The sequence below is a fragment of the Syngnathus acus genome, chromosome 16 (genome assembly GCF_901709675.1).
Source record: "Syngnathus acus chromosome 16, fSynAcu1.2, whole genome shotgun sequence".
In the NCBI taxonomy this organism is placed as follows: Eukaryota; Metazoa; Chordata; class Actinopteri; order Syngnathiformes; family Syngnathidae; genus Syngnathus; species Syngnathus acus.
In genome coordinates this window covers 8,870,823-8,890,531 of record NC_051101.1, presented here as the reverse complement: position 1 = coordinate 8,890,531, position 19,709 = coordinate 8,870,823, and the positions used below count along the sequence as shown (strand labels likewise).

Genomic DNA, 19,709 nt, shown 5'->3' with positions numbered 1-19,709 from the left:
ATTTAAACACACACATAAACAGACAAATTTATGATGTTTAATAAATTTTTCAATTAACTCTTTAAAAATGTGGTCATAATATGTTTGATCAATAAACATCCTTATACCTTTTTTGCTGTAAAAAAAATCCTTGCTGTTAGGTTGGGATAAATCATGTGGTTCTTTTGCCTCATAGGGAATACTTTATGTTGCAAATACTGGTTCCTTGCCCTCTAAAAGCCGAACAATATGTTTATTAATGTGGTAGGAGTTTGCATTGGGGTAGAACTGCACTGAACAATATTTTATAAGACTTTAATTACACTACTGATAGTGCACTTGTGCCGATTTGTGTACACGTCTGCAAAGAAGCTTTGCACAGTCAGATGAGTGAGATGTGAATTTACAAAATCATGCAAATTTAAGAAGGAAATTTTGGTTTCCAACTTGCTTGTTTGGAGGAAATTCTAAATAATGAGTCACACCGTCTGTGATGACGATGATGACGATAATGATGAGTCAGCTACGTGTAGTGTGACTCCCGTGCTGAAGAAGCAACATATAGCATTTTTTTCCGCTGAATATAAAGCAATCATTCATGACTGACATTGTTGTGCCCCATGCTCATAAATGCCTGTTTAAGAAATTTTAAGTCAGAGGAGAAAAAGTCCAAACTTTTATCAAGCAATGCATTTGTACAAATCATTTGGCATTAGTGTTATATACAACAAAGTTCATAATATTAAAAGTGAAAAAAATAAACACATCCCTTCAAAAATTTGCAGCATTTAGAATCCAGTATTTCTCATAAAGCAATTAAAAAAAGCCTTTACATAGAATGGAAAATTAAATTTCCATTTTCTTAAATAGTACACAATTGTACATTCATAAAGCTGACAATTACATAATAAAATTCCTATAAGCTTCACTTGCCAGCAGTCACAGACAAAAGCAAGAAACAAAGGACATACAGGTATAGCTCTTACCTGGATTTGATTATGAAATCAAATCCTTCCTCTCAAATTCAGAGAAAGCAAAAAGAAAACCACTCAAATTTGCTAGCCCACTTTTCATAAAATAGTACTATTTACATTTTAAATAGTTTCAAATATTTCTTTTCACAGATTCAAATGACTCCAATGAAATATTTTCCCCAAAATTACATTATATGTAATATAAATGATCATATACAATTCGTCTATGTTCATTATATTAATAATATTACATGTAATCTAGTCATATATGTAGTCATATTTATGGATTGAGGGTTAGGTGCAGCAACAGGTGGATTTTGTTCTACAATGTAATAGCTATAAATTACAACACATGGTAAACCTGTATTGCGCAAGGAATTATAGGTCAAAATGAAAATATCTCAAAAGCCTGATGTGCAAGAAAAAAAAAGTAAAGACATACGAACATCTCTGATGAAAATATGCTGTTGACCAGTGGAATTGTAATTGCCTAGGATTACTATGTGTGTAGCTCAGCTACTTAAGTAGCATCCTACACTCTTGATGCCATCATGAAACCCACTTTAGGAATGCACACAATAATAATAATGTAATAATAATAATAATACAGACCGACAGCAAAACTTTACAGAGGTAATGTTAATTTTACATTACAAATACAGCTTCTGTATTGGATTTAGGTGTAATTATAACTAATCACTTTGTGTGTCTGCCTTGAAGTTTAGTGTTAATTGAAGCTAAGGATGGGCATAAAAATCAAGTCAATCTAATTTATCATCAATTGTGTGGAATTCAGTGATTCAGCTTCATGCACCCAACAGTCAAGGCGCTGTTGATTTACGGCCAACTAGTTTGAGGTATGAGGAAGAACATGATGCAAGATATTGGAAACATTATTCGACACAATAATAAACTAAAAACAGGAGTTCAGAACAAAACGAGTGACATTTTTCCCAATCATCCATTGATCATTTTTTTATAGCTTTTGTCCTCATTTGGGTTCGCAGGTGGGCTGGAGTCTATAGTATCTGACTTTGGGCAAACAGCGGTATGCACCCTGAATTGATTGCCCGTCACTCACATTTAGACAAACAACTATTTACACTCACTTTCACACTTATGGACAATTTAGTCTTCAGTTGACCTAACATGCAGTTGATATGCATTCATTCATGCATTCTCCATAGGCTGGATTCAGGATTTGAACCATGAAACCTCAGAAGTGCCAGGCAGATGTGATGACCATCTTCTCGACCATTCAAAAATGAAAAAAATAGTTGACGTAACACTAATTAGACTTTGATTTGCCCCATAGTCTCATAAAGTAAATTTAGTCTAATGCCCATCCCTAAATGAAATCTTGCCCTCATTCATTGAACGGCTTAAGCGTTTTAAAACACAGCTCATCCTGCAGCATGCTAACAAACATCTTCTCATACGTCTTGCGTGTAGACGTAGATCCGACAATGCGGCTGATCTTCTTCAGGCCCTTCAGAAGATACCGAGGTGCGCCTTTGTTGCGGAGCACCCTCAGACTGTGAGAAAGACCTTTGACCAAATCCATGTCAAAGTTGGCGGTCTTCCAAAGGTGGAGGAGTTGCAACATGTACTGCTTGGGGAGACAAGTAGCCACGAGCGCCAACACGTCCTCCCGATGAACTTTTACCCCGGGCAAGCTGTTCGTGACCTCCAAGAGGTCGCCCAAAGTTACGTTTTTCAGGCTGTTGCAGCGGGAGACCTTCCGCTCGCAGCTATTCACACCTGGATGAAAGAGAAGAAACATGCAGGTTGTAAACACAGTCATAACGGAAACACAGATTTTGGTAGCAACACATTATTAATGCACGCATTATACTTATAGAAATGACATCTTCATGGGTATTTGAGAGAATTGATATGGATGCAGTTAACTTAGAAAAATGTTCTGTCAGCCATGCATGCCATCTAATTTCTGATAATAAAACAGCCACAAGAGGGCACTAGTGACCAGTATCGGTAACTGGTATTGGCAGCCTTCTTTAATACGCGATACCTTGAGATAAGGCTGGCATCGGCCCGATACCGATACTTGGTATCGATACTTGTCCATTTCTAGTTTTCAGTACGAGTAATGGGCGACTACAATGGCAGCACTTCACAGACCTTAGCGTTTTCCATTTTGAAGCAATTTGCTTATTTTAAAATTAACACAAATCTGTACCTTATTATGCACAACTTAACATGCACACACATGTACTTTTCAAAAATGAAACTATTCAAAGTACAGAAAGAATAATTTTATAAAAATCACATTTTCAAAAACTTTGTGTCTGCACCAACTTTAAAAGGAATCAGTTTTACACCAAAACAAAATTTGAACAATTAAAGCAATTTAAGCAACCATAAATTCAGTGTGACATGCAAAGCTTTTAAATTATGATCAAAGTTGATGACTCATTTTCATAAAACGACTTTCATGTCATTGTTTTGAAAACACGGGTGTACTGTTTTGTAAAATATCCAGGATTGCGGTTGAGCAAGAGAGTCACCAACTGAGAAAAGATTGCAAAACAATTTAGAACGTCAAAGATGAGTAGGCTTTGGTATCTAGGTCAAGTATCAAAAAATGTATTTTTATTAATAAAAACAATTGGGATAACGCTATTTATTATTATTAGTAGTAGTAGTAGTAATAGTTTTAATTATGATGAATATATCACTATACCACTCGGAACAAATGAATCTCAGGTGAAAATTCACAGTGCAGTTTGCCTTTAATTTATTCTAGCCTGCGCGAATTTTAAAATTCTGTAAAATCCTGGAGCAACTGACAAAACTAAAACACTTTTGTCCTCTTCGAATACCTTTTATGATGCCATACAACTTGTCCTGGTCCTTGTTCTGCTGCCTCCACAGCTTCAGCAGCTGGAAGACTTGCTGCTGTGGTGAACAGGCCTTCTTCAGCCTCTCCACACTCTTGCCATCCACCCTGCGGCCCGGAAGACTCTCCAGTAGACGCTCCAGGGGCACGGAGGACAGCTGCAGGGAGGCAAGCGACTGGAAGACTGCTTCCTCACACAAGAGCACATCTGGAACAAGAGAGCAAATAATAAATTTAATATATATAGAAACATAATAAGGGAGCTACATGATCTCAGTTTATTATTATTGTCATTCCACACGTGAACAAACCGCTTCTTATAAAATACATTTGCTTTCCTGGAATTAAGAGCTGATTTAGAATTAAAATGAGTGCATAATATACAACATACAAGATTTAGATAGATGCTGAAATATTGCCTATTTGTGGTATCATGCGCCATCACTTGATACAAATTTGCATGAAAACCCATTCTGTCATTCATTTTCGTTTCCATGAAATTTATCAACCAGTTTTGTTTTACGCAACTACCTATTCTTTTTCCTCGAAGCTTTGCCTAACTCTGCCTTCGATTTGACTGTACTTTCCAGAAATGATGCAAATCGGTACGTCACAGAATATCCAGAGTTGCATTTTTTTACTGCGCAATACTCTGAACTCTTTCTAGAATGTTTACTACATGCTTCGTTTCCAGTGGGATTTACATTAAATCGGGATCAAGATTTGACATGCAGTGTGAATCTGGTCAGAAAAGAGGACTAAATAAAATTCCCTGTTGTGAGGAAGAGAAACAATCACATTCCAGACTAATTTGAGCTGCAACCCGTGTGCAGTGACGTGTATGAGGCGACAGCTGATCTGTAAAATGAGCTCAGGTCTCACCTGTGTGGCACAAAGTGTGCCGATGAACACAATCAACGGCCATAATTTGGTCTTGACTTCCACAGATGCTGTCTGAAGTGGACGTTCCCCATCGCAGTGTCTTCAGGCCTGAATCTGTGCAGTTTCTGTGGGGTCGACATGGTTCTGTGGACGAGCGGCTGCTGGAGAAATGACCAGCGGGGCATTGCTTGCACACAGTGTCACTCAATGGTGTACCTGGAAGGAATCAGAGACCAAGCAGTCATGTAAAGGAACAAAAAGGAATACTAAGAAGAGCTTTACATGGAAGTCCTGTGACAATGTGCAATTATATATAAATAAATCATTTTTGGATCAGTGAAGTGACATTGTGTAGTTTCCCATGGCACACTTGTTGATGTCCCATGGCACATTCTGGTTGGGAATTACTATTATTCTGGAACACTAAATTAGTTGAGACATGGTTTCCATGAAAATGACAAAGATGAAATTATTTTTTATTACATCCCAAATGATTTCAGATGCTGTTATTTCGGGTCAAATGAGTACATATTGTTGTTTTATGGAAAGGGGCAATGATGTGATTCTAAGAACGTCAACCACAACATGAGACTTTGTCATTATGAGAGTGAGTCACACCACCGTGGCAGCTACTTAGTTGGTTTATTTTTGTCATATGTTTGGGGCTTTTTATTTTGACTGAGCCTCTTCAATCAAATGCCTCAGAAGTTGAACTAATTGACCCAAAATTTGACACAAGTGTACCAGTGGTGACAAAGAGGAAAAACGGTGCACACATCTCTGTCAACTATTTTATTTTATTTTTTTTAATTATTACAAATGTTTCATGGACAAATACGTTACATTGATTTTTGGACAAATCCATTTGGGCTGAATCACGACATTATAAAGTAGCATAAAATCCTTAATCCTTATCAAATTCTTACAAACTAGGGCTAATTTCAGTCTTGTCACAAATCTCCAGTCAATTATATGCTCTTATTGATATGTAGGTGGGTTGATTTGAAGTTTTAGGCCAAGGTGCAAAATGATTTGTCTGCTACGCGTACAAGTCACATTGTGTCATGTTGTGTGTCACAATCACATCCTCATTTTGCATCTTGAAACTAAACACGTGAGATATCAAAGTGCATTAGTCAGATTCAAACCCTTGTTTCGCTTCGTTTTGCACAGTGTCATACTTTTGACAACACGCTTGGCTCTTCGTGACCAGCACAAGTCAGGCGTAAAGTACGGTCAGGTCAAACTTCCAATCTTCTTGTCAGTCAACAGCAAAAGGGCACATTAGGTGGCCTAGTGGGAAGAAGCTGAGTCACATCAAGGCGGCAAAGCGTTGGTTTTTGCTCATCTTGTGGTCTTAAGGCTTCGACCACATTTGTGCCCATTACATAAGGAGCCAAGCAGCTTAAGGAAGGGGAAACCCCAGTGATGCTGTGCCACATCGAGAAAAGTTGTCTCCTATTTTACTATGGCCTTGTGTGAATTACAGGGTAATAAGAATAGAAGGTAAGTGTCAGCGAGGCATACTGTATTTAATGCAAAATGGGTTCCAAAGAAGATGAGACAGATTTGTTTATGCAAAATAACAGTTGATGCAAACCACGATGACTCGAAAAAAGACTGAGTGTGCAAGAGTTCGGAGACTTCACTAAGAAACATATGAAATAGGGAAATTTACTCAAATTTACCTTATCAAAGTCAGATGAGTGCACCCTAGTAATGTTTGAAAATAATAGTAACATGAATAACAAATTCTGATATACAATTAACATGTCAAATGCAAAAAGTCAAATTGACCTGGATGCGGAATTTCGAACGTGTCTGATACCCAAGCATGAATGCTTTGAGGAAGTTATCAAGTGGTTGTGAGGAAGTTTAACCATTTGACGCACTATTTGTGACTTCTTCTTTTTAATTATCATCACTTCACATGCAAAGAACAAACTAAACTATTAGTTCAGAATTTGTAAGTGTAACACAGTGACCGTACTAATGTAAAGAAAAAGATGCCATTATTGCAAAATAAACAAATAAATCACAAGTAAAATAAACAATAAAAAAAAACTAAAAAATAAAAATTCTCCCAAAAACAATATGTTTGTTCAACATTGCATCATAAAAGAGCGCAAGTCACTTTAAACATTTTAGATTAATCAATAAATTGTAAAAATAACATACACGCGTCTTACGTCTTAGTAGTGACATAATGAATCAAGGTCACTTAATCGTTTAGGTTGTGAAATTGAAATGCAATCTCGCTTACCTAAATCCGTCACCCCATAGCCGGGTGGGCAGGAGCTGTGTGTGATGCAGAACTCGACCACGAGGTGGAAACCTGCCGCGCACTCGCACACTCGGTCGTGGGTGCTGTTGCATTCTTGTTTCACCAGCTGTCTCTCTTTGCATACCTAAACATGGAGCACACAACCCAGCATTGTCACAGGCCTTTAAGTGGAGAAGGTAGAAATGATTCTTTTGAGTCGCGGCGCAGGTCTTGAAGGTGCTGCATTACAAACCGCAGCCTTGAACAAAAACTTTGATGAAAGACATGCAATACAACCATCCTCTGGATTTCTAAAAGCAACACAATATAGCATAGTCATGCACATAAAGAAAAGATCTGAGAGAACCACAAATGTTTCAAGTAAAAAAGTAAGCTGAATAAAAATACAAACGGACAAGTTCCCATAAGTGAAGTAACAGACTTGTGTCCACAGCGTGTGTGTATGTGTGTGTGTGTGTGCAGGAATTTTAAACAGAAAAACAGGTCTTTCTGAAAACTACAATGTATAGTTTTTTTGTGCTCCAATGTACCTAAAGGTAACAAAAGTACTCACACACTGTTCTTGGGCAGAAGTGCAGATAATTGTGCTTAAAATGACTCCTGTCAAGTCAAAAATGATCTTGTCATTAATGTTTTCGATGTGGCCCCATTTGTCCGAAAACACTATTCTGAGTAATCATGCATTTGTGGAATATGAATCAAGCAGCAAAATCCACCCGTTTTTATCCACCTGTGGGAGGTGGCCATTATGCCAATTGCTCTTGACTGAAAATGACATCACAGTGCCTGAAATCTAAGCTTGTGAACATGACATGACCAAATGAAAAATAAAAAAGGGGAGCCATGATTTGTCAATACTTAAGCACTGAGCAACTGTGAGCAACTGTGTGTCATTTTCAGTCAACCGCAAGTTGCAAAATGGCCACCCCCTGAGATGAATAAAAGACATGACTTGACTTCCTCTTGAAGGTTTTGACTTGTCTTTCTCTTGAAGTATAAATTTGTCATTACAAATGGAGCGTCACCAAGTATTTGTACTTTGTTACTCCCAGCACTGTACCCACCAAAGTGCAGTATTGGCACGAGTCCCCCCAGTGCCAGCTGTCTGCAAAATGCCTCTCTGGACAGGGTTGGCACTCTGTGGCCCTCTCAGCAGTGCAGTGTTTCTTCACGGCCGTGCCAGGGGGACACTGGTCACACAAGAGGAGGTCGGAGGTCACCGGGTCTCGGTACTGGTACTTGGATAGCTCAGCCTGCTGCTGGAAGGCCCAGGTGAGGGAAGCTGTGAAGAGCTGAAGCAAGGATAAAAATGATCAACACGTGTGATGGAGAAAACCATCTCGAGCACATCTCGTCTTATTTTGGCTCCAACGTGAAATATTTCTGAATAGTGGAGCTGTGGCCTGCCCAAGGCTTCCAGTAAGAGTGAGTTGAAGGAAAGGTCAGAGCTGTAAAGTTGTAGCTCCTGGTGGACTCGCTGGCCTTCGGCCAAATGTTGTGCTTTAAAGAGCCTGAGAAGAAACTCACCATTGAGATGAATCGCTCCGTATGAGTTACTTCATCACTGGCGCCGCTCAAACAACAATTAGTCACATTGTATTGATGCCAAACAAGCTGTAATTGTTGTCGTATGATTTCATTGTGCCTGTTAATCTTCATTATTTTTCACTGCTCCTTTGGCATATTTTCGTCATACGCTAAAAACTTTCTGGACAATACATTTAGGGAAGGCAGATGTTTCACTCCAGCTAAAAGTTTAAAGGGGACATTTTGACCTGATAGCTTGCTTACAATAATTGCTGGAGCAAATGTACATATAACCATCTCCAAAGTGAGTTTCTTCATTGTGATAAGTGCCACATATACTAAATTTGTCAACATGTAGTTACTAGGTGTGTATTTGCTCACTTAGATGAACTGACCGCTTACTAAAAAATATGATTTCCTGTATATGTGCATCAAAGACTGGCCATCGCTATGATTCTTATTTTACTTTGGATTATAAGGCAACCATAGTATTTTAGAATGTTTAATAAAATGAAAATTCAAATTTTTCTCTTAGTTTTGAGGCAGTTCAACCAAGGAAAAATGCAAATGCTCTGAATTACACTGCCGGGGATTAAACTTGAATTAAACTGATTTCACAATACGATTATAATCAAATATCCGATAAAAAAAGCATTGCTGCACGCAAACTATATACATTACCCGAGACCAGATGTCACTAGTCTCTTTCACCCTGTCAGTCATTTTCTTTTTTGCCAAAGTCTTGTGTGTCAACCGGGAAATCTGCCAGCTTCCCGCATAGTATCAGAGGCGGGACAGAGCCTGCGCGTTGCCAGCGAGCAGATTGTGAGGTTTAACACCCGAGACTCACTGTCAACGCTTCTCCAAAACGAGACAAAAGCCAAATTCTTAAAATCAATCGATCTTGCATACGTTGTGTTATCTTTTGACGAACACCAGACTCAGACAATGTATCGCTTAGATGGAATGAAATGAATGTTTACAAAGATGTGCATGCTCTACTGTTAATGCCTCTGAATATGTGGCTGCATCATTTGAAGGCTGCATTTGAAGGCTGATGACATTGTAAATGCTTCCGAACTAGAAATACAGGCCACAAATGTGGCTTTCTTTTCCTACACCCCACTGCATTCCTGGGAAATATTTCACTGTGGCCGTCGGCCTACTAAGGTGACGAATTTCACTGGAAAGACGGAATTATTGAATTTGATATTACATGTGCCAGAAATGCACCTGCTCACCAGTAAAGTAAGAGTAAGGAAACCACCATGAATCACTAGAAGTGAAGTGATTATCACAATCATTCTAATTTTCACACGTAGAAGCAATTTAGAGCGTCAAAGCATCTCAGGTACTTCCTGTTTCCCTTTCACAATAAGATGGGCGGTACTTCAAACAGGTTACACCACAAGAACCACTGATTTGAAATGGCATAAAATATTTTGGGGATTGTGTGAAAAACTCCAAACAGAAACTCCAGAGCCGAGATCCCAACCCATCTGAATTCACTAACCAGTGATTGACTTTATCACTAGAGGAATATTCTGCCATACATCAATCGTATTTATTATCTAATTGGCTGTGAATTTTCCTGAACAGTTCACAGTAGACTTGGAAAAGAAGTCTGCGTGTTTGACACGCAGCCACGCAGACCGTGAAGGACACATGCAGACCAGATGTCAGCCGACAGCCCGCTTCCTTTCTGCTACAGTATTGGCTCTGCGGACTTTCCCGTTGGCTGAGATGCGTCCTCGTTGTTAAATGGGCCATCGTCGCATGTGACTGCATACTTTGTAACATATTTGTTTCTTCTTATTTAAATTCAAATACAGCAGGCAGCTCCCCTCACATATTGTGCATGTGCAGGATAATATGTTGCATGTGTGGGCAATGCACATGTGTGTTTATATGTTATGGCTGTGGTACTTTCTGTGGTCGCCTCTCCTGGCTGCTGTTTGTTGAAGTAACTGTTGGAGGTTACTGCTGGGCTTTCCCCATTCACCACCACAATACAAAACACTCGGTCCTACTATTTTATCACCATGCACCGCTGACCTCTCCCTCTGCTGCGTGTTTGTATTTCTTCTTAAGCCGCTTACCTCAAAGAACACACCACCTCAAGAATATAAATCTGTGTCAAACCGGACGGAGTATTCTTTCTGCATCTGAGGTCAAATGTTTTGTGGTACTTTTGGTATAGAAAGAACAATAGGTAGAAAAAGTCATTTTTATGTGGTTTTGATTAGATTTGGGTTTCTTTCATCTTATGTCTTGTTTACTTGTGGTTTGTGTCCTGTCTTGAACGTTAGGTTTTTTGTTTTTCACATTCCGTTACGATTTGGGTTTGCAAGTACAGCGAAGTAGGAGAAACAACAGAGCAGGATGCTCTCAAACCACAAAATAGGTTTGCGTTTCCAAAAAACAAAAAGACCCTCAAATCACAACTACAAAATTAACAGAAGTCCAAATATATGCAAATCAGCAAACCAAAATTGGGAACAAGATCAAACAGAAACAGAAGCAACAAAAAAATGAACCTACCACGACTCAAAGAAACCAAGGAACTAAATACAACTGTTGAGACAATGAGGAACACCTAATTGAACACAAAGGCAGTAGGCCGTTAAGAACAGGTGGACATAAAAACCTACTGAACCCGATTTGAAAAACGGGAGGAAATGACAAAATAAGTCAACAAAAACACAGATGAGCTATTTAAATATGAGTATAGCATCAAAGGTACAGAAATGATCGTTTCATCTGTGTTGACCATTCAAATATCATGTCAAAAAACCCAAATGAAAGGATAAGATGCCAAAAAGTACAATATATTGCACTTTTAATACATTTGCATGCAGAGTGTAATTTCTGTGCAGCATATACGTAAATCATAACAAAAATGCATATGAATGAAAATGATTGACCGCACTGCCCGTCGGTGTGCAGTATGCGTTCTTAATTAAATGCACATTTGGTTTTTCAACTTCATAAGAAGGCAAAAAAAAAATCCTCTTTTCTGTAGCGTTGAAGGTCAGCGAAAACATAATAAAAACAGATTAAAGGCTCCATATTGGAAACCGAAGCTCTAAAAACTGAGTGAGCTCAGTGTTTTCCTGACAAAACCCATCAAGCTCTCACCCAGATTGACTTGGTGGCCCATACCATGACTGCATGTTTTGTTTGTACTAGCATGGGTGGCCCTCACCAGGAATCAATTCCATAATAATCGAGGTCATAAATTAAGAAGGCTATTAAGACACGAGACCTCAACCAGTCAATCTAAAGAGTATAGAGAAGCCCTGACAGAGTGTGACCCCAGTTTACCTAATCTGGTTACAGTTACAGCCGTCACATCAATAAGTCACACTGAGTTCACTGGCATGTGCTCACGAGCACATGTGGAAATGGTCACGGTCGCGCTGATTTTGTCAAGTTTCACACAGCGCTCATTGGACTGAGTCCAGTCACAGTGACAGAACAGGCACGATGCACGGAACAGAGATGGAAGACAGCGCATGCATTCCGGGAAATGTTAAGATGAAATGGCAATGATAGGATTTGAGTAATCCATTTTGAGACATGTTGAAAAAAAATGAATCGTTTAATTGAATCCTTCACTGGTTTAGTTATAAGGGTATGATGAAAGCCATGTGGACTGGTAACTTAAACATTTGGTGAGCAAACATGCAGAACTGTATCCGACCACTTGGGAGCAGCAGAGAAGGGGCATGATAGGGAGAACAGCATTGAGACCCCTGGCCATTACTTCTGCATAAATTTGCTTTCAGGATGGAGTTATTTTGCATGAGGGTATTACAGCTTCACCACCTTGGCAAACACTATGGCAGTAATGAAAATCATTCCTAATAGACGTCTGTTAATATTATATTCATGTCATCTCAGAAGGCACGCAGTGGATTGTGGTTAGTAAATCTGCCTCACATCTTGAGGCTTGGGGTTTTAAATGTTGGTGGGAAGTTAGCATGTTTTCACTGTCCTTAGATGTCTTTTTTTTTTTTTTACTTAGGGCTGACTGATTTTAATGTGTAGGATTTCTATCACTCAACATTGCAATTGTGATGTAATATGCTTTTTTATTTCTAATGCATCGGACTAGTAATATACAGTATAATGTCATATTATTATTTTTTTTACATTTTTTAGTATCTAGCTGGGGATTTTAGTTGCCAAAGGTGTTTGATAAGTCCAACCAAACTCATCCAAGCATAACTTCATGGGTTGACTGCATAGGCGCAATCATAGAACCAAAAATGACTTGCCCCAAACTGTATGAAGCAATATTCATTCATTGAGTCCACAATGTCTGGTGTTATGTTTTAATGCTTCCTGGATGAACCCACCATGAGTGCTCCTGTTTTGAAGAATGGTTGTCCTCCATTATGCCCTGTGGCATGTGTCTACATGTTTATCAGCAATTAAGAGTTACTGAACTTTGCAACCCCTTTGAAGACACTATTTGATGACATCATTCAAGGCAAACCAAATTACACGGCAGCGAGATCCCACTGACATCCATAATTACACTGTCAGTGAGATAAATGGAGTAAAGGGAGCACGGCCAGATGGGAGGAAAGGATTGATGAAGGTATTGAAGTGGAGTTGGAAATCAGAGGATAAAAAGGAGGACGCCATTTGATTTAAATCAAAATGATGTTGAGACAGCAGTATAAACAGTAAAAGTTCAAGGATGTTAGTTTTGCTCTCAGTATCATGACTGGGCACTCCACTTAATGAAAAACCTCCATCTCCATTAAAGTACTTTGCTCAGGAAAAATATATCAGCTAGAAGCATAAAATGTTCCTCCATTTTATTCTGCTTGCTATGTAGCATTAAACGAAAAACCCACATTGTGTTACACTCAATTTTTCCAATTGAGAACAAGTGGTTTGGGCATAGACCGCAAAAAAAAACAGCAAATTAGGTTTTTTAAAAGCAAAGAAAACATGCCGATTCATTACACGCCACACTTGCCACAGTGTGCTTGGTGGCTCCCTGACTAGTTCAACACAGTATATGAAAGTCAGTTTAGCGGGGGGTGGAAGGCAGTCTTCAAGTGCCCTCTCCGCAGCAGCCAAATTTACATCATTCGCAAGTGAAGATCATCTTGCAGTTTCATTTGAATGTACTTTGCGTGCACCTATCTCATGTCTGCTAGACATTATTTGAAATGTGAGAAAAGATGTAAATGAAATACCAAAGTCAGTTGAGTTTTATTCATCCATTGTTGCAAAAGCGCTATATAAATAAAGATTGAATATTGTATTTTATTTTATATATTATTTTGTCCATGTTGGGGTCTCCTGGACCGTATCCTAGCTGACTTTAGCTCAAAAGGCTGATTCCATCCATGTCAGTCATAAAGCACATATTTTTATGACCGGCTCAAATTCGATGCAGAGTTTGGTCAGACTAAGTATTGGTATGTTTGCTGATGAATGAAGCTTAGCGCAGTTCAAAACAGCCAACTCGTTTTGTCGCCAATTAAAGCAGCTTCTCTTATCCCCTTCAAGTGAGACGTATGTGTGTGGGAGGCACAGGGGTCTTCTTAACATGGCAGAAGAACACATTGACAAAACACGTGTGTTTTATTTTATCAATCGTTTTACACCCCCACCCCCAGTCAATGGCTGAGGAGGATGGATTTTCAAAACATAGTAAGGGGATAAGCGTAGGAATGTTCGATAGCAGTTACTTTCAGACCGATAACTACGATTACGTGATTGTGCCGATACCAAGTACTGATACCATTAGTGCATAAAATTCCCCCCAAAACGATGACATTGTTTTCAAGAAAGAAGCATACTATATAATCCCAATGTCGAAATATTTCTTAAAATTGCATGAAATTAAAAGTTATTTTCTACCCTTCGCATTTATAATTTGTAAAACACCCACGTCGCAAGTACCGATACTTAGAAATAACGCTGGTATCAGCACAGGTACTCGCCTATACCTATTTAAGAGGGTTTGACACACGCTGTTGTCATATTTATGAATAAAATACGACGACAGCCACCGTAAATCCGTAAAGTGTAGAATCTGTCTGCCTGTGCTCCCAAATTCACCAAAATCACGCACGTTACACTATATTGATCGACAGTTAGACGTGCTTCCAGAAGGCAAGTTTGAAAGTTTGGACTACTTTCAGCCACCAAATTGTCAAGTGCGCCAGGAGCAAATAAAAGGAAGCACGCTTACAGTGTCTACATTGGCGTAGAACAGTCTAGCAATTTCCCCAACAGGCAAAATGGGACTTGCAACTGCATGAAAATCAGGATAAGGCCATTTTTACGCTCGAGTGCAGCCACGCCGTCTACAAACAAAGAGCTCGTAGAGTCCATAATCAATTCGCTAACATATCTAAAATAGCATATTCATATTTTTAGAGTTCCACAGGAAAGAGATGGTTGACGTGAAATAAGAGAATGTGAGTTAGGTTTGTCTGAGGTCATCCTGCAATTGGTGGCTGCAGCACCAAAGCCACAACACCAGCTCGTGCACCAGGCACATGGTTAACTGAAAAACACAGGTGGTCCGAAGGGGGATTCCAGATCTGTGCTCGTATGTGTGAGTGTTTTCCGTGATTTTTTTTTTCAGGGTCAGAGAGACAGAGGGGGGGTTATTCTTCCATGTTGCTTTACATCATGACACATTGGGTCATTGCTCAATTGATACAATTTAACACAGTGTTTTCACTGGTTGCTCATCAATCATAGCTGAACAAAGCATCTCATATTTTTAAGATGGATTTTGTTTACCAATAAAACAGAAATTTTAAATTATAACATAACTTTCTTCAGTTGAGAGCTCACTCACATTTTATCCATTCGATACCCTACTTTTGAAAAGTATCCGGTTACGAAAATCAAAAAAAGTGACATTAAGTGATATTAAAAATGAAATACATATTCTGTATTCAAAACCACAGGAAAAAAAAGCATTTGTTCAACACATGCAAACATTTGTGCGTGATGTGTTTAAGCCATGTCTTCTACTCCCTGTACAAAATACACAATGGGTCCTCTGTGCGATAATTGTTCACCACATTTGCATGAGTCAAACCGTTTTAACGCAATGCATGCGGAAATAAGATGAAACAAAAATGAAGGCCAGAGTGGGATATTGATTCAAATAGCCGCATGCCTTTTGCATACCCCCCTCACACTTCTCTTTGTCTCTTGACCACATATCCTCCACAAACTCCTAAAATAAAGACACCTACACCCTGCCCCCCTCAGTTGCAGTCCATACATGCAAACTTCTGTTATCTGCTCTACTGTTGATGCAAAAGAGGAAGTTAGGTGTGCAGTCCCTAACTTACAAAGGTAAATGTTTATTTGTGTAAAACACCTTGGTCATTCACAGACCCTTGGCAGGGCCTCCCTATCACTCCTCACAAGGTTTTCAAAAGAATGAAATCAGTTTGACAAGGTTACTTCCCACCCAATACCCGCCTTTTCCATGATAAACTGCTACAATGGAATACAGTACTCGCACATTTGGGGAAGTTGGTGCAGGTCATACCAACGGACAGATGCAAGAAGAAAGAGGAGAGAGGGCGTTAAAATAAAGAAGGAAGCGATAACAGATGGTGATATTGGACATTAGCGTAAGGGGATTAAAATGTGAATAGGTGATTGCAGACTTGGGTGTCAAATGAGATTCCAACTTGGAAACCAAATACTGAACACTAGCAATAATTATCATGAATTATAATAAGTAATAATAACAGATGAAGAGCAGAGTGGATGAGAAGAATGATTGATATATTGATAGTTGGGTGGATTAAGGGATAATAGAAAAATGAATGGTGATAATGGTGGATGACGAACAGATTGTTGGAAGGACAGATGGACGCATAGATGGCTAGAAGAATGTTCTGGAAGGATGGCTGGAAGGATGATGGATGGATTTGGGTGGGTGGATGGATGGATGGATGGATGGATGGATGGATGGATGGATGGATGGATGGATGGATGGATGGATGGATGAAGGGATGGATAGGTGGACAGACAGACGGATGGGAAGACAGAAAGATAGACGGACGAATGGATAAATACAGGAGGCGGATTGTTGAATGGACTGACAGATTGGTGGATGAAAGGATAGATTACCGATACTGATAACAGATTAAGAGTTAGCACGGACAGACAGTTGGATAGTAAAAAGAGGCAAACAACATTTTTAAAGTGATAAAACCTTGCCTTTATAAGAACCCGTAGAGACGTGAAGTAAACATTCACATTTGTGTGTCAGTCATACAAAGCTTGCCCGTTGATCTGTCCTCATGTGCCTCAAAAAGATTGCATGCGATTTCATGTTGATGTCTTCCAATGATATCATCCAAAAGGAGCATGCGTTTGAAGACAGAAGACAGATTGCAGCCACATGTGCTGGGGACGCGGCGGGAAGTGAAAGTGCACACAGGTCACAGGTGCACGAGGTACATTCACCGCCTGAAACCGCAACAACTTCTCTGGACAAGACTGCAGACCATTTGTTCGACTCGGACAGGAGTTGCTCAATGACGGACTGAGCGGCTGCTTGGCTTGGAAGCAGGATTGCAAATATGAGAGATTCCCAAAGGAGGCCTTTGGCTAATTAGCCGGATGTTGAAAGCAGTAAGAAGACTGACTCATTAGTTGGCTAAATATGACAGTTGTCTGACTGAATGTCGGAATAATGCAAAAGCACGTCAATACTATTGTCATCTCAAAGATACTCAGATATGTGATGCACTGCTCTGCAGGAATCCTTCAACGCATTGGCTCTAAGAGCAATTCCATACATTGGCTTGAAAATGAACAGGTTATATTGGAAACATTTGCAAGACAACATTTGGTGCTTGCAGGAATGCTTTTAGAAGATTTAACTGCTCTGATAAGCATCTTCATGAAAAACGCATTACAGTACGAAAAACGCATTGCAGTGCAAACGACATTGGATGAAAACAACACTGGAACCTGAAGCCACTTTATCAGCAATACAGTATGATGCAATATTTATCACTAAATTAACCGCAATTTCTTTCACATTGCATTTCTGTTACGTTGTCATCATCAAGACTAATTTCCCTGCTCGTAAACATTGAGACTGAACATTCCTTTTGCATGTTTTTAAACAAATACTCTTTTATAGCCATGGAGAGGGTGCACAAATGAGAAATGACTAACAGCAAAGCAAAGTCACATCTTGGAAATTAAAGCAGCCACAAAACCACAGCCTAATGAACACACACATACACACGCACCCTAATTAAATATCATCGTTCTCCAGAATCAAAATACAACTTACCAAAATAAGTTTCATGGCCGGGTTGGAGCTTGCTATCCAAGCGCTCATCTCCACAGCATAAAAGTGAACTAATGTGGACTCCATCACAAATGTGCTCTTATACCAGAGCCAGAGAGAGAGAGAGAGAGAGAGAGAGAGAGAGAGGGAGTAAGTGTGTTAGAGAGCAAGTCAGAGAGCATGAAAGAGAGAGAGAGAGGGAGAGAGACTGAGAAAGAGAGTGAGAGAGAGCACATTGCCCACCCACTGAGTGTCTCCCCCTTGCACAGACTACGCCAAGTCGTGCATGACAAGGAGAGAAGCAGAGGGAGAGAGAGGGAGAGAGAGAGAGAGAGAGAGAGAGAGAGAGAGAGAGAGAGAGAGAGAGGACTACTATAAGTGAAGCGCAACATTTCGTGATCATGAGAGGATGTCTTTGAATTTATGGCTCAATTATGTTTTCATTTATGCATTTACAGAACATAAAAGCATTTTTTCTAAGAAAATAAAATATTTTGTCAGAAATATTTTGTTTGCCTGGAATCACCCTCCGCCCCATAATGTCACAGGGCAATGAGTGACAGATAGATATGTGACAAAGAAGAAATAAGAAATGAAGAATGAGGTTGCTATAATCAAGTAGGAAAATATTTCCTCTGTGTGTTAGCTATGAAATAAAGTAAGGAAAAAGAAATGAAATGTTGCTTTTTGAGACTACCACAAGCAATAAAGTGATATTTAACTTAAAATATCTCTACATGGGCTACATGGCTGAAAAAAGTAATTTTATTTTATTACCACCATACACGTGTGGCAAGTACAGTAATATACATATATTTTATATTTCCATAAAATTACACAGACGTGGCTATACAAATGTTACAACTTTTATGCAAAATACATTTATTTTGTATATTTTTACGTTTGCTCTTTATTTTCAATGTGGTGCTCGTATTCTTTTGCAATAATGACGTGGCTCTGTCATTATAAGAACGTTTCAATGAATGCACTCTGATCAAAAGAATTATCCGTGGATTAATTCGTAATTCATCGCTCTTCTGGTGTGGTAATTTGTGTGCATTGAGGTCAAGTGGACCTGAAAAACAATGTGGTAAGACAACAAGTGGAACAATTTGGTGTATTTTGAAGTGTGTGGTAAAATCCACAGAAAGCAATGCCTATGTACAAGATTTATTATGTCTTCTTCATTCATGCTATTAGCTGTTAGTCATAGAAAATAGATGTTTTGGGAGAGTAACCACAGACACAGTTAAACATACGCAGCAAGCAGGTCCATGACACATCACAGTGTTGAGTAATTGAACTAATTTCCAGAGACAGTGTTTGCTGTCAACAACTGAAGATTCCACTTTACTGTGAAGTACACTGAAAAAGTACTCAGCAACGCTCTTATACCTTCAACTGGGGTTGGTTAGAATGGATGTATCCCAAATGTATTAATTAGAATTATATAGTCCTATTATTTTAACTGAGTCAGGGAATTTGTTGTGATGATTTCTGATGTTTATCCTTTATTTTCCTGGATACAATCCTTTGACAATTCCAAAGAATATTATGAGCTGGAAACTTGTATTCCATTCACTGGTTCAATATGTTAAGTAAACTACAAGAAAAACATCCAATCAGTGCAGCAATTTAAATCATATCCTCTTTTAATCAAGGTTCAAAGCAAAAGCTGAGGTCTTATTACACGATGGATCACGGGCGGTCATGAAACAAGACCTGTGACCTTGCAAAATTGTGTTTATTTATTTTTTTTAGTCATCGGTATGTGTAGCTAATTCAGAGGTCAAGTGATACATAGCATCTGTCTGTAGTATATTTGTAGAAAACCAGCCATAACTATTACATATTGACATGATGGGTGACCTACTTAGTGGAGGAAAACAT

At 39.0% G+C, this 19,709-nt stretch overlaps 1 protein-coding gene across 2 annotated transcripts; it reads right to left on the bottom strand.

Moving 5' to 3' along the window:
* Nucleotides 1-637: 637 nt before the first annotated feature.
* LOC119135914 (tumor necrosis factor receptor superfamily member 11B-like) lies at nt 638-17,953 on the bottom strand. Of its 2 annotated transcripts, XR_005100635.1 has the most exons (7): nt 17,823-17,953; nt 8,044-8,271; nt 6,959-7,103; nt 4,696-4,911; nt 3,797-4,021; nt 2,222-2,714; nt 638-2,189 (listed from the first exon to the last, which is right to left on the bottom strand). XR_005100635.1 is itself a non-coding variant. In XM_037273922.1 (6 exons), the coding sequence occupies exons 1-6, from the start codon at nt 17,904-17,906 to the stop codon at nt 2,320-2,322; spliced, it is 1,293 nt and encodes a 430-aa protein (XP_037129817.1). In that variant the 5' UTR covers nt 17,907-17,953; the 3' UTR covers nt 638-2,319. The 2 variants fall into 2 exon arrangements, 1 of the variants encoding a protein (XP_037129817.1); XM_037273922.1 differs by having other exon boundaries at nt 638-2,714.
* Nucleotides 17,954-19,709: the final 1,756 nt, after the last annotated feature.